Source organism: Melanotaenia boesemani, chromosome 23 (assembly GCF_017639745.1).
Source record: "Melanotaenia boesemani isolate fMelBoe1 chromosome 23, fMelBoe1.pri, whole genome shotgun sequence".
In the NCBI taxonomy this organism is placed as follows: domain Eukaryota; kingdom Metazoa; phylum Chordata; class Actinopteri; order Atheriniformes; family Melanotaeniidae; genus Melanotaenia; species Melanotaenia boesemani.
In genome coordinates, this window is record NC_055704.1 from 10690233 (window position 1) to 10706142 (window position 15910).

Below are 15910 nucleotides of genomic sequence, written 5' to 3' on the forward strand. Positions count from 1 at the left end.
ACTTTGCGTTTGTTTGTTGAGAAATTAAATCTATCACTATTTTGCAGACTGCCTGCTAATGCCTCCCTGATAATAAACCAATAAAACAACAGAATGGCCATTCAAATAATGACACTGCAATATTCATCATGTTGTATTTACCTCACTTTAAGACCTGATAAGGACTAGATGACTTTTTAAATTATTTTATATTACTTTCATTGTGTACCTATATCTAAAACCTCAGTAACAAAAGAGGGAGTACTTTGTTTTTTATATGATATGGGCAGTAAAAGCGCACGTTTGGTCAGTTTGTGCGGTTATTTCTACCTTTTCTCAGGTCAGCCAGGCTGCACGTATGTGCGAAAAAAAAAAAAAAAAAAAAAATGCCAAGAATTCATGAGCGCGGCCTTAACCCAGCGGTGGGCAACTGGAAGCAGATGTGTCATAATAATGCTGTTTCACAACAACTGTCCCGTGACATACCGATGCACAAGGGGGTGTGGTGTCACGTGGTCCGCGTGCAGTTAAGAGGGGGGGTGGCTTTTATATACAGGAGCCCCTCACACAAACTATTGTACGGAAGCTCTCAGCTCAGCATCAATACGCTCAGACCTGCACAGCCAAAGGATGGACGCTGCGTACAAGAGGGTGAATGGAGACCACAGCCCAGAGGAAGAGACGGAGGTTCCGGGCACAAGGGTAAACTTCATTTATGGTCACGATCAAATACTTGCAAGATTTTTTTCTTTTTTTTTCTTGCTCTGAATCAAACCTCATCAATATATTTGTGCAATGTGGTGACGATTAATCACAGCAGAGAGGACAGAATTGTTTCTGCTGCAGCTTCAGTAATAGCAGGAATATTCCAGGTACTGTATACAAAGGAGAGGTCTGTCGGTGAATAGAGGACAAAAGCAGCTGATCTGAGTGGAAAATATAAACAGTGTGAGCTGTCAGTAAAATCAAACGCACAATCAATACAGGTTCTTTTGTTTTTCTTCGTTTTTGTTAAGCGAGCAAAACGTTTTCTGTGATCACTCTAACAACTAAAATAATGACAAGTCAAATGTGATTTTCTTCCCCCCCCCCCCCCCCAATTAGGAGTGTTGGATTGTGTTTTCTGTTCTTTTAAACATATTTCACAGATTTCTCAAAAGTAAAGTGAACCCAAAGTTGAGACTTGGTGCATTTGTTTAGCCTGTAGAAGGTATATGGATTGTTACGTTATAAATTACAAGCTGGACCATAGAGAAAATGTTGTTTTCATGTCTTTTATGTGTCAAATCCATTTGGAAACATGAGGAAACGCTAAACTGCAGGGGCCACTTTTTTTAGCTTCCAGGGGTTAAAATGTGTGAAAGCGGTAAGCCTTAAGATCATGTTGTAAAGTAGAAAGTCGTGGATTTAAAGATTTCATGGTTGCTCATATGGCTTTGGTTAAAAGGGTTGGAATGCTTGACATTCTCATATCTTGAAGTTAAATACAAGGAAAAAAATACTACAATGCACTTTTTCAAAAGCAGAGCTTTTCCTCATCTTTTTTTTATTCTTTGCAGAAGAGAAGGGGCTCCATGTACCTGGAGGAAGAAACCAGCAAGAAGTCAGAGGTGATATCCTGCATTTTCTCCCTGAAAGAAGAAGTTGGAGCTTTGGCCAAGGCCCTGCGACTCTTTGAGGTAAACAGCACAAGCAAAACACTTTGTCTGGGTTTGCAATGAAACCTTGAGAAGAAAATAAAGGAATGTTAGAAATTAGTCCACATTGCTGGACTTCTCTTTTAATGGACAATATTGTCTTTAAATCAGACTTAAAAAAAAAAAACAGCTATGTAAAACTTAATGAGAGAAATCAACAAACGGTTCCATATCCAAAGAGCTTATGAGAGCAAAAAGCTAAATGCTCAAAGGAATGATTTAATATTTTCAATCAACTTTTGGCTTCTGATGTCTGATATTAGTCTTGTCTTTAATTCTGTGTAAACTGTCCCTTTAATGATCCAAACTAGAGGACATGAGGACTCGATGACTCTAATGTCTCTTGTGTTCATTAAGTTACTGATTAACATTTAACAAAACAAGACAGATGTGCTGTAAATATATATCGAATTCTCAATATACTCATAAACCATTAATCTAAGTCATAATTTTAATGCTTTATAATTATAATTTATTAGTACTTTAGTTGTAAACAAACATATAATTTTTTATTTTTATCTTCTGGCTTTTTTTTTCTGGAGGGAGGGGGGGTTTAAAATCAAGCTAAACAAACTGAGCTTATCTCGGATGTTTCTGTATCAGTCAAGTGCAAACATAACAAGTAGCTGTGGTAACCACCTCCAGGGTTTCTATAATATTAAAACACAGGACTGCTAGAAAATTCTCCTGCCTCACTGGTCGTAAATTCATGACTCACGAATAAATACTACATTTGCAATTGAATAACTTCCTCAAGTATTTAGAATCTGTAAAACCTATTAAGCATTGATACTGAAAGGGCACTACAGCAATTGTTTGTTGACTCAAGTTGAATAAAAATAAATCTGGCAGAGCTCGCTGGCATAAATCTGGATACTATATTTCCCACAATGCAACTGGTTAATTGATAACTTTGGCAATGAAGACATATTTTCAACAAGCTGCATGATTAACACATACAGTGAGGTATCTAATATATTTGTTTTGAAATTAAAAGCTCTTTTACATATTGTAGATATTATAAATAAATGTTTAAAGCCGCTAACATCTTGATTTTGAGTGAAATGGAAAAATGTTAAATTGCTGTCCAGTAGTTAGCTAAGTTGCTCCACAACAGTCCTGGTTATTTATTGGCTCCAGCTGATCAGTGCTGATCAGCACTGATAGAAACACAACACCTGGATGCACATGCTAAATTTCTGTGAGGGTGCTGTGCTCAGGGCTGAAAGAGTTTTTTCTTTACAGATGCAAACCTTCATCAGCTGCAATGTCTCACATATGCTGCATCAACTCACAGACAAAAAGAAACAGTTAATTGATTTAACCTGACTACAAGACAACTAGCAGCTTATGCTTAAGGCTCATTTATGCTCCATAAAAGACGAATACTGAGCATTTTGTCCATCTTCTGAGTCATTTATGTGCATAATAGTCTTTTTTTGGGGGATGTGTTCCCTGACATAGCAAAGGGAGCAGTATCACCGGATATTGTGTGGGGGCAGTGTTGAGGAGTAAAGCTGAGGTGCGACCCACAACAGGAACAAGGAAGAAGTAGAAGCCTCAAATCAATGCACTTAATGCACAAACCACCGTCCTCTCCTGTGCAGTTTCTTTTTATGCGTCTTTCTGAGAATGAACATCCTCTACTTGTCTAAAACTTGAAGGTGAAGGTGAACTATGCCCTGCCCTCTGGTGGATGTATTGGCCAACAGCCTTGACAACGTAAAGGATGCATGAAAATATGAGAGCAGAGCCGTTTGAAATAGACATACCTATTTATGAACATAAAGGGATAATAAATGAGCCTTTAGTTCCACTGTGTGGTCCAGTCAAAAATCATCAGCCAATCTAACTATTATAAAGTGTCAGAAATTGTGGTAAAGTATAGCCTTTAACATACATTTTAATGCCATTGCTGGATGCTGCCACAATTTAAAGGATTATCTTCCTGGGAGCAAGTAGCACTATTGATATGTACAATGTAGAGTAGACATAACTCAGTGGGTAGAGTAGTCGTATTGTAGTCTGAGGGTTGCCAGTTTGAGGTGTAATCTTGAGGTGTCCCTGAGCAAAACATCGAACCCCAAATTGCTCCTGATGGGTCATGGTTATCGTCTTGCATTGCAGCTTCCGCCATGAATGTGTGAATGAATGTGATGTATAATGTAAAAGGCTTTTGGTATCATTCCAGGTACAGAAAAGCGCTATATAAACACAAACCTTTTACCATTTACCAATATAAAGTTTTAAAAGGTAAGTTTTGTTGGAAAAACAAAGGTCAGGTTATTTTTGCTGCATAAATATTTATATTTCCCACATCTCATCTTTCTTTTAATGCATGACATTTCCAGTAGAGGTCAATGAAAAGCATGAAAAATAAAAAGACACAAACCATGGGCGTAGCTAAATAGTTGCAAAGAAGACGTTAAACAATTTGGCTGCACCCTTGGTTTATAAGTCAGGCTTTGTGTTAGCCTGATGGTGTCAGTACATTATCATCAGAGCTCTGACCTTTACAAAGCTGTGAATTAAGCTTGATAAAGCTATAATAATATGCACTTATAGTCATGGTAATTATTTGACCTGACCTTTGAGTCAGATGATTTGTATTCAACAGGTTCCAGTTACATAGGATTAAGTATTATGGTGCAGATTACCAAAAATGTGATTTCCATGTATGTGGATGCCAGGTTGTAGGATGAGAACTTTTTCTGGTAACACTTGTGTTTTTTACCTGATTTTATTTAATATTTCTACTTTAAGTATTTTTTTTATAACACGTTAATTTGAGTTAAGGACCATAATACTTGGTAACCACAAGAAAGTCAGTCAGTAACAGTGTGTTGTTTTTTCAATTTTCTTATCAATATAATTTCCGTGTGTGTACGTGACTGTGTGACAGCCCAGAGTAAACAGTCATTGGCAACAATACAAACTTCTGCAAAGGTTCGAGCTGAACATTTTGTACCATCAAAAAGCACATAATTTGAACAATATAACATGGAAAGAGCCAGCGTGATTAATGTCTAAGACTGAAAGCTTACAATTTTGTGGTGAAATTATTTTCTAGCACCTTGTCATTTCCTCCATGTTTGGGGTTGAACATGTGGATGTTTTTGACTGATTAATACCAAGTATGTGCCAAGTGCTGCCCTCAAAATCCAACAGTAAACTTTAGGAAGCTCTCTTTGAACCTATGGGCTTCTTCCATGCCGATCCTCCCCCTGCTCCACCTACCTCCTCCTTTCTGTTTCTGTAAAACAGACCAAATGTTCCCCAAATCATTAAAACACAAACTTCCAGACCCCTGCTGTGATACAACACGTGCTGAATCCTTCTGACTACAAATATGATTATAGTCTTAATAATACAGCTTTGAGCAGAACATAATTCCAGGTTTTCCCTGGAAGTGTGATCACACTTCCAGATTTTTCCAGAAAGTTCTGATTAGTTGAATGCGACAGCTTTGTGAAGCCATGTGAAATCTATCATGTGCTCACTCTGATGTATAATCTCCATATTTTGTTCTGAACGTTGCACATTAAAACTGCCACAGTGCTTATCCGCATGGGGCACATGTGACACAGCAGCATGTTTTTTTCTTATGACAAGTCAGGCCAGGGGTTGGACTTAACATCACACCTCTGCAGGACATGTTTGCTGTCACCAACGTCACGGTGGCGGAGCGGCTCAGAGGGGTACAGACCTTGCATCATGCTGGGTTTAGGATTTAGGACTGGCTATGTTAAATATTTCTCATTTCTCATCACAGCCTTGATTATTCACTCATAAACGTCTAATATACCTCCCTTTTATGCATGTCTCATAGTGTTTGGTATACAAAATATATTCAAGACAGGGCACACAAAGGACTTTATACTTTTATAGGAAAACATGGGAAAAAAGTATTTTTGCCTTATTTAACATGTCTAGAAAAAAACATTTTCTTACATTCCAACCTGGACTCATCTTTGATCATACCATTTGTCACTCCACAGGGATACATAAGCACAGGGACCTAATAAAACACACTTAAATGGTGAATAAGATCCAGATGGGAGAAGGGAGATGTGAGAGGCCCTCTTGCTCTGCTCCTTCTAACTGAGCCTATAGTCGACAGAGAACAACTTACTCCCTCTCCCTCCCCAAAAGTTACATAAACAAAAAAACAATTTGAAGATTGCCTTAACATGTGTTAGAAAAGTTTTGAATATTGGACACTGAGTAAAACTGGTAAATTGTAAAGCCTGGAAACCCTTTTAATTTTTGTTAATGCCCCAGAGTGAGACATTTCCGCATATCAGAGTGGTTTATCCCAAACTTGGTTTCAAATACAATGTATTCCAAATGTCTTCAATGTGCAAAACACAGTCTGTCTGGGTTTGATTTAGTTTGCAGAGTTCAAGGCTGTTAACAGGAGGTCCTGGGGAACTCCTCCAACTCTGATAAATAGCCATCAGTTAAGTAGCCAAACACCATCCTCTAGTGGTTGCAGGAAGGCATTGAATTTCCCTGCAAAGGGATTAATAAAGTATTTTTCATTTCATTTCATTTCATTTCATTGCTGCAGCTTGCATTAGCAAAGCCTCTCTTACTTGACTACAATATGTAAATTAAATGAAAAATATATCTTAAACAAAAGAGAATTATATAAATATGGATATATAAGTAGTTAACATACATCAGCTATGTTCTCACCTGTGTTTCTTTCTCACCATAGGACAAAGGAATCAACCTGATGCACATCGAGTCCCGTCCGTCACGGATGGACAAAGAAGAGTATGAGTTCTTTATCAGTGTTGACTCCAACTGTTCTCAGGCCCTAGACGAAGTTATTGACAGCCTGCGCACACAAATTAGTGGTCAAGTGCATGAGCTATCACGCAACAAACAGAAGGACACAGGTTAGTGAGTGTGTAATTGTGATAAGAGGATTTCCATTAAGTAACTTAAGCATGAAACCACAACACAAGACAGGTAATAAAGATGTTTAAATGTCAGGAAGATTTTTAAAATGGGTCAAATTAATTATCGGTGCTTAGGATGGGTGTAAGAAAAAGCTAAAGTATTTAGCATTATTTAGCATCAGAATTAGAATTAAATAATAAAAAATAATTCCATGAATATCTGCAAAACTTTTTGGTTATATGTCCAGAACATATATAAATGCTTTGCTGCCTAGATTAAACTTTTTATCTGAAGCTGATGGTAGAGGAACAGTGAGAATATACATTGGAGAATATGGACATTTGTTTAAATCTCATGGCAGTTCATCAAAAATTGTTGAAAAATTGGACTGACAACCATATATATATATATATATATATAATCTGTTATACAAATAAACCTTCGATAGTCTCTGAATGCATCCTCTGGTTGTTGGTTATACAAAGGGAGCTGTGTGGTTATAATAGATAACTTGAAACGCTCCACTAAGACCCTTAAATACACATTTAAAAGATTAAACCCTCAATTTACTTCTACTTTACTTCACTACTAAAGCTACTTATGTTATTCCTTTCTTATTTTATGACTTTTTACTTATCCTAATCTTGCATTAGTGACAACATCTGCTGGTAAAAAAACATCCTTATGTGTGTGTTCATACTTGGTGAAAACAGTGGAAAATAAAATATCAATGATTAATAATTCTGATTCTGATAAAACAAAGAAATGAAAACGCTAGCTAAATGTAAAAAAAAAAAAAAAAAAAAAAAAAAACTATATGATGTCATTTGGTTAGAGTGATATTTTCTTTTAAATTTCCTAAATAAATGTTGCATTAAGATCCCAATGTAAATATTAAACATCCATCCAACATTTACAAGTGTCATTGCTAAATGTGGCCTTTATTTCTAGAAGATCTGGAGAACATGAAGTTGAAACCTAACAGCTGTGATATTTTGGTCTTGACAAAATGAGAGCACCAACACTGACTTCCTTTGATCCACACAACAAGCACAGCTAGGAGAAATCCAATAAAACAGATACTAATAATACCACTAAAATGGTTCATTTATCAGCTCTGGCTTGTGCTCAGTGTTGCAGCCAGACAGCCAGTGTCGCCAGTGACACTGATGTCCTTTCACCTCCAGTCTCTAGACCTTTTATTAGTTGTTTCCAGAAAGACATTAGTTTAGCTACTGAGGACCAACAGGCCTGATAAAAACAGAAGAAGTCTGTGTCTCACCACCAGACAAACACAGACAGGGAAAACATGCCAAGGTCACGTCAGGCTGAGATTGAAAGGGCCACCAAGGATCCTTCTTTGGCCTCTGTGGAGACACTGTGGTCTGCTGGTCAGGGTCAAGTGGACGAGGGGACATTTACATCATGTTTTGCAGACAGCCTGTTTGTGGAGGAGCCTGGCAGGGCTCTGTTGTCTTGCTGGGGCCTCGGGCTGGACCACACTGCCCAAATGTAGATTAATGACTTGGCCCCAGTGTTTTCTGAGTGCCATAAATCCAAATGAACAAGCAGATGCCCCCTCATCTACTGTTCTGCTGAGTGTCAAAATGCCACAATACTGAAAAAAATCCTGGAGGCAAAATATGTACATATCAGCATAATGATCATCAGTATCAATTTGTGCTATAGCTAAACCTTTAAATCACTAGACACAGAGAAGCCATAGAGAAATCTGACAATAAAAAAAAAACAACAACAACAAAAACTATCAACTCAGATACAACACTAATAAAAACCTCACATTTTCAACATCTTTTTTCCTCCAGTGCCATGGTTCCCAAATGACATTCAGGATTTGGACCGCTTTGCCAACCAGATCCTCAGTTATGGCTCTGAGCTGGATGCTGATCACCCGGTAAGTTCTGACTCATCTGTCACCTTCTGTTTACCTCATCCTGCCCCTGTGTGTGTGTTTGTGTGAATACATGTCCACACCTACATGTCTAATGAAAAGCAGAGCTGTGGAGATGACAGGACGTACTCTACCTTCTATTCTAATGGAAACTACACAAATTGATGTCATTGCTTTAATTGAGCCCCTATAATTATAGATAATTGCTCCCTTTTGCCACCGCCATTAAAGCAAAATGTATTCATCATAAGCTGAAAAACACTCTACAAAGGCTTCATTTGAATATGTATTTGCATGTTCTTATTAGAGACGGAGTGCATAATGCTGTCAAAGGCCGCAGGATTTGGCCCTGGCAGAGGATTTCCACTCTTTGATTTAGCTGTGAGCTGCCAGACTGCGATCATGAGATCTAACATGGTTTTCTTTTGTGTGTGCCTGTGTGTGCATTTGTTTTCAGGGCTTCACAGATCCTGTGTACAGAGCCCGCAGGAAGGAGTTTGCTGACATCGCCTACAACTACAGACAGTAACTACATTTTTTACCTAAATTCGGGGAGTTAAAGTTGGAAAATGTACCACAAAAATGTGCATTTCCTTTTTGTGAAATATTATTTAGAGGCACTACATAGAGCATCAAACCCAGGACAATTAAGGGCCCGATAAGGGCTAAAGGCTACATCTAAAATACAGTATATCATGAAAAAAAAAAAAAACATGTTATGGAGTAGTCTAGCAGAAGTTAAAATAAAAATACATTCGTTAGTTATTACAAGGAACCAACAGAACATTTTGGGAAAATGTCTGAGAAGCTGAGACTGACTGAGTTAAAGAAGGTAAAAACAGTCATGTATAGGTTTAATTATAGAAAAGTAACTGTCCTTCAACACTTGACCCAAATTATGGTCAGAAAATTAAAAAAAAAAAAATTTCTTAAGTCTTTATTTGGCCCTTTAATTAAAAAAGGGATAAAATAAGATAAAATGAATAAAAATAATTTGCATATAATTACAGTATGTTACAGTGTGATATGTTAGAATTATTAGTGAAAAAGTTATCCACCAGGGGGAAAAAGGCAAGTATCAGATTGTATACAATAGTGTTTTCACCACATTTTAAGTTTTTACCATATGGTCATGCAGTAGGCCTCAGAAACTGTATGTATCAAATATGATGCATTAGACACAGTAGATGGCTCCAAACTGAAGCTTAGCGATGCATACTCTGAAACCTTTTTCTCAGAAAGCACTCTCATCATCTAGACCCCACAATAACCTCCTCCTGTTTTTAAAAACAGTTCTAAGAATTACAACACAAACTAGGCAGCATTAAAAACTGTGCCTCTGAACAAGCCATAACCTTACCAAGCTTTTTAAGGTCTAAGATGTTAACATTGGATTTGTCTAAGCTCATATGTTTTGGATTCTCTAAACATTTCCATGAAACTCTTTTCCAATTTTTACTCCAGATTTTTACAAACAAAAATATATTTAGAATTTTGCTTTATAGAAAAAAAAATAATAATAAAAATAAAGTTTTGCATATTTGATATCTTCTATGTCAAGCAAGCCCCATTCTGGTCCTCAAGAGCCACTGTCTTCCAGGTTCATAGATGTTTTCTGCTTCAGCAAACCAGGTAGAAGTTATTAAATCTTTAACAACTTGAGTAAAACTTAATTTTATTAAAATGGGAAGGTCGATTTAATTTGAATCAGTTGTGCTGGAGCAGGGGAATATGCAGTGGTCCTTTAGAACTGGAATTGGGCCTATATTCAATATACAGATAGAACATACTTAACTTTATCTGTGTCCCAGTGGCCAAATCATCCCCAGGGTGGAATATACAGAAGAGGAAAAAGCCACATGGGGCACAGTATTCAGGGAGCTGAAGACTCTGTACCCTACTCATGCCTGCCGGGAACACAATCGGGTCTTCCCCCTGCTGGAGAAATATTGTGGTTACAGGCCGGACAACATCCCGCAGCTGGAGGACGTATCCCGCTTCCTGCAATGTATGTCCTGCACTAACGCCACTTTCCATCAGATCCCACAGAAAGCATCCCTATTACACAATTTCGATGCAGACATTTTTAACCATTAAGATCTGAAAAAGATAACAAGAATTGTTTGCTCAAGATTATTGGTTTGATTATTTTTAAAGCCTGTGGTAAAAGCAGGAGGTATTTCTTTGTCAGAGTTGCTGCATTGCTGCATAGAAAATAATAATTGCAAGGCTGGGTGCTTGCTTCAGTACTGTTTGACTAAAATGTAGTAATTGTACAATAAATTAAGTTTCCTATACTGAAGTAAAAATAATTTAGTAAATAAATCTCCCTTTGTTTTAAAACAAATATTGCACAATTAGTAGTTTATGTCTGTATAGCATGCTGTTCCCAATACATTGCAATGTTGCCACTATGGGTAGGGAAGTAAAAAAACAATATATATATATATATATATATATATATATATATATATACACATATGCATCTGCCATAAATTTTTTTTGAATAATTGCTTTAAATAGTTGCTTTTATAATTTTCATGTTAAGGATGCTCAGAAAATACTGGCAAGCCTGTGGTTTTATTTCCCTGCTGTATGTATGGTTGGCCTGAATTTAGTTTATGTCAGGTGTTAGCTTTCTAGTGACACAACTAGCATTAGCAGAAGTTGCTAAAAGAAAGGCCTAATTTATGACTTAGTTATGTTATATAATGCAATTTCATATCAAAACAACACTAAAAACCAACAGAAAACTACAATGTTCTAAATATTTAATTTCAATAAATCAAAAAAGGTAATCAGCTTTTTCCATCACACTACTAAACCAGCTGAACTTCAGCTTACAGTTGCTAGCTTTATGGTAAGCACTGAATATTTGACTTCAGTTTGTGTTTGCTTTAACTTCCTTTAACAGAGATTTAATTGTTGCAGGGTTAACACCTGTAATGCAATATTAAAATAGAAATATAAAATATAAATGAAACATCAGTTTTATTTTTTAACTACACAATGTAGTTAATTTGAGCAGGAACAGTTTGTTCTGCTATATTTTATCCTGTATGATAATTTTACAAGAATATTATTTTACGTGGCTAATATAGGTAAAAGTTTAATTTTCTGCCAGTTAGCTGATAAAAATGTGTCATACATTTTTTACATAAAATGTTTCGTGTTCATTCAGCTATCTTTTAAACATCACTGTGTGAATGTAGGCAAGGCCTGTTCAAATGCCCTACTTCCTCTGTCTGCTCTCGTTTAACACTACTGGTCATTTATTCTCTTTCATCTCTCCATTGCTCATCTGCAGCGTGCACAGGTTTCCGACTTCGCCCCGTAGCTGGCCTGCTCTCATCCCGGGACTTCCTGGCCGGGCTCGCCTTCCGTGTCTTCCATTCTACACAGTACATTCGTCATGGCTCCAAGCCCACATACACACCTGAGCCGTGAGTGTAGAGTCTGGCATCTTTATATAACAGGAAAGAAATAAGCATGTAACGTTAATGAAATGCCAATGTTTCCAATGCAGAGATATCTGCCATGAGCTCCTGGGACATGCTCCTCTGTTTGCTGATTCTGGTTTTGCCCAGTTTTCACAGGTATTTGGCTTTTCAAAGCAGAAATAGTGAATTAAATTAGGAAGATTGCATCTGATACATGCATATAAGATACATGTTTTAAATTGAATTATTTTTATTTAACTATCTATTTGTCTTGTTCCACTCCTTACAGGAAATTGGTCTTGCATCTCTTGGTGCCCCTGATGAGTACATTGAGAAACTTGCTACTGTGAGTAGTGTGGCTTGTGTTTTATACTGTTGAATGCTTTTATATCAATTGATTATGGTTCTTGGAAAGATAATCAATCAGGCCTTTTGAGAAAGCATTACATATACAATTAAACATTCAAAAGTAAAAAATGAATGCACTTTTACTTTTTTTATTTATGTACTATAGCTCAAAACCAGAGCACACAAATAAAACACAACACACAGTTTGGTAGTAAAGATGCTGTTGCTTTAAATGGCCCCTTTAAATTTAAAGGCAGCATGGGTCTTGGATTCCACCTAACCATGTAGATAGACTTTTCTTTAGCTTTGTTTTTGTGGAATTTTCCTTGCTTTTGATGTATAGATCACATTTTATGAACCCTGTGTATACTCAGGTGTACTGGTTCACTGTGGAGTTCGGCCTGTGTAAGCAAGGCTCTGAGATCAGGGCTTATGGAGCTGGCCTGCTTTCATCATTTGGAGAGCTGCAGGTAAGAAGCTGAGTCACAAACTCCAAGACCCCCACAGCAGAAACACACTGTTTGCTTTATGTGCTTTAGGTGATATAACACATTAACATCGTTGCACAACAGCAGCAGTAGTGTGGGGAGTGGGTTAGTGGTCCACTCACATTCGGGTTTAATGTGTCAGTGGGGGAGTCGGCCTCACAGGCCAGCAGGGTGGCGGTAAAGTGGTTCACTGGGTAAGTGGCGGCAAAGAGAGGATGAGCAGCTCGCTATGGAGGTCACAGGTTACATCAGCTGCTGTCAGCAGAGGATGTGCACTCTACCACATTTACCAGGATCATGCTGCACTTCCTGCTTACTTACAGGAATAGACTCTCATTGAGAAATTTGAATCCACATACTTAAAAAAAGAAAGATAAACACATCTTCTTGCTCTGTTCTTTTTCAGTATAGTCTAACCGACAAGCCCGGGCTAAAGCCGTTCGAGCCAGAAAAGACCTGCCAGCAGAAATACCCCATCACAGAGTACCAGCCTGTTTACTTTGTTGCTGAGAGCTTTGATGATGCCAAAGAGAAAGTCAGGTCAGTCATGCATTCCTATTATTATTATTTTACAGTGTGTGTGCACAGGAGGGTTAGACTACATGCTGAACTTGTGTGTTTGTCTACAGGAAATTTGCAGGGATTATCCCCAGGCCTTTCTCAGTACGTTACAACGCCTACACCCAGAGTATTGAAGTGCTGGACAACACCCAGCAGCTCAGGAACCTGGCAGACTCCATCAACAGTATGCATCACTCCATCATTTGGCTCCTGAGAGCTCTCCTTTTCTGTGGTCAAATTCACTTTCATTCATTTATTAAAATGGTGGTTACCAACTTAATTTAATTTGAGACCAGGTAATATGCTTCAATGTGGCCCATCACCACTAGGTGCACAAACCTATCAGATGTATAGAAGATATAATGGGCATAATGCACCACGAGCTGCATGATGATCCCAACTTTTATAAAAATATATATTTGTTACCATATTGGAAAATTACAAACTACGAGTCATTTATGCATTTAGTCATATTCACTTATTTTATTTATCTTAGGAGTAGAAATATAAATATTTATACACTTAAATAACACCAATCAATGCTGCATTTTACATCATTGGAAAGCCTGATTAGTCACCTTAACTATGACGTATTATTTGTAAAAACATGAGATTTTTGGCACATTTTTCCGTTGCACTACCCACACATTTAGCTGTGTTTCTTACCTCATTTAGCTGTTTCTTACAAGTTTTACCTCACTATAAAGGTGACTTATCAGGCTTTCCAACCATGTTTAACAGTTTATATTGTTAAAGGGGAGAAAAAACCAACCAAACACAAATTTACTCACTTTAACAAAAACACATGAAAGTTAATGTAGCAAAATTTTTATTTAAATTCAATGTCACAGAATTTAATGTAACAGCAACTCCTGTATTTAACAGAAAAGTGAAAAGAAAACAAAAAAAAAACCCTTATATGGACCCTGATTGTAAACAGGTCATGCTTGAGTCTATAATAAGCAGTGAGCTGTTAGCTTAATGAGTATAACAGAGCTGTTTTTGTTTAATTCTTTGCTCAGAGAATTAAAGGAGCACGACATCTATTGATGAGCTCCTTAATTTCAACAGAAATAGGGGCGGTAAAAAACCTTTGAACTATTTTTAGACACCTTTTAATGATTATTTTTTCTTTTTCAGGTGAAATGGGCAAACTGTGTGAAGCCCTACGAAAACTGGAGTAACTGCACACCCAATCACATCTGTCTTCTTCCCTCCTACATCAGCCCTGTTGAAAGGTTATTAGGGGGCTTGTGGTTCTGCTTAGATTTCTTAAAAATAACTTTCTTTATATCAAAAATATGCAAATTAGATTAATCAGCACATATGTGTATACTAGCCTCCTGTGTATTTTAGTGAATAAAACATAGCATCGTAGTTAGAGGCATTAGGGAGTAAGTAAGTAAGGTTATTACTGTTAGCATAATACCTACATAAGTGTAACTGAACTTACTTTTCAGGATAAGTCTTCTTTTTTTTTTAACCCCAAATCAGTGTTTGGCAAATACCCTTTGAATAACTAATGAATTTGAAATACAAGGTGAACACTTTACTTCAAATGTGATGAAGTAAACACATCTGATTTTTTTCTATGATTAAAAACAAACTACTTTTATGATTATAAATTAAATGTGTTGTATGCATGACATGTAATGAAACAAATAAACATTTATTCTCTTGGACTTTCATTTATGCATTTCAATCCATTTACATCCACATACAAACAGAAAGTGCTTCGTCTGTTTAATACCATTTTATAATACAGGAGAACATATTTGGCTATTAAATAACAGCTGTAAGGCTGCTATAATAATAAACCTGTTTATGCTAAGATTTTTATATCGCTTCATATTTTTGTATTTATCTCATGTCATAACTACATTTTACTGTGGTTTTAAAAGACAACTTCACATGTTTTTAACAGGCTAACGTGGCTGTAAACCTCAAACACACTCATAAGATGTATCTGTGACTAATGAGATCTGCTGAATGAATACAGCCCTCTAATGTCCATATTTTGCATATAATTGGCTAATCAATAACTCAGTGGATGTAGAGTACCCTGCCTTGTTTTGAACAAAAGGCTAAAAAGAAACACAGGAATAATTAATGCTTTTCCAGTCTTAAGACCCTTTTTAGGAACATGTTCATATGTCAAGTTAAAGAAAAATGTACACACATGGGACATTTTTTTTTCCACTTTACAGACACAACTCTGTTTCATCTTATGAAACTTTATTTCTCAGTCCAGCATCTGACAGAGGTTTACCCTGCAGGAAGTGGAGTAATTGCAGAGAAGGACAAATGTTGTGAAAAGGTGTTAGATTCAGAGTTTATTCTCAAATCCTGTAATTTCAGTTTGCCTTCAGCAATGCTCTGTGGTCAGAGGTTTTTGAGTAGTTGTTTAGGAGCACGTCTGACTCTCCTTATGAGTTGAATATGTAACTACTTTTTCCATTATTATTCTTCTTCATTTTTTTTTATCCTTTTTCTTAATTCCCTCTTTCTCGACTTTGTTTAAATTCCTTATCTTAACTCCCTTCTTCAGCTTGATTCCACTTGCTTGTTATTTTTTTA

The 15910-nt window shown here is 36.8% G+C and overlaps 1 protein-coding gene across 1 annotated transcript; it reads left to right on the forward strand.

Moving 5' to 3' along the window:
* Window positions 1–550: 550 nt before the first annotated feature.
* On the forward strand, window positions 551–15118 carry pah (phenylalanine hydroxylase). The gene is made up of 13 exons (XM_041977069.1): window positions 551–681; window positions 1539–1658; window positions 6397–6580; window positions 8411–8499; window positions 8954–9021; window positions 10308–10504; window positions 11804–11939; window positions 12023–12092; window positions 12226–12282; window positions 12659–12754; window positions 13179–13312; window positions 13402–13517; window positions 14474–15118. Exons 1-13 carry the CDS (start codon window positions 610–612, stop codon window positions 14515–14517), a joined length of 1383 nt encoding a protein of 460 aa, XP_041833003.1. The 5' UTR covers window positions 551–609; the 3' UTR covers window positions 14518–15118.
* The last annotated feature ends 792 nt before the right edge of the window (window positions 15119–15910 follow it).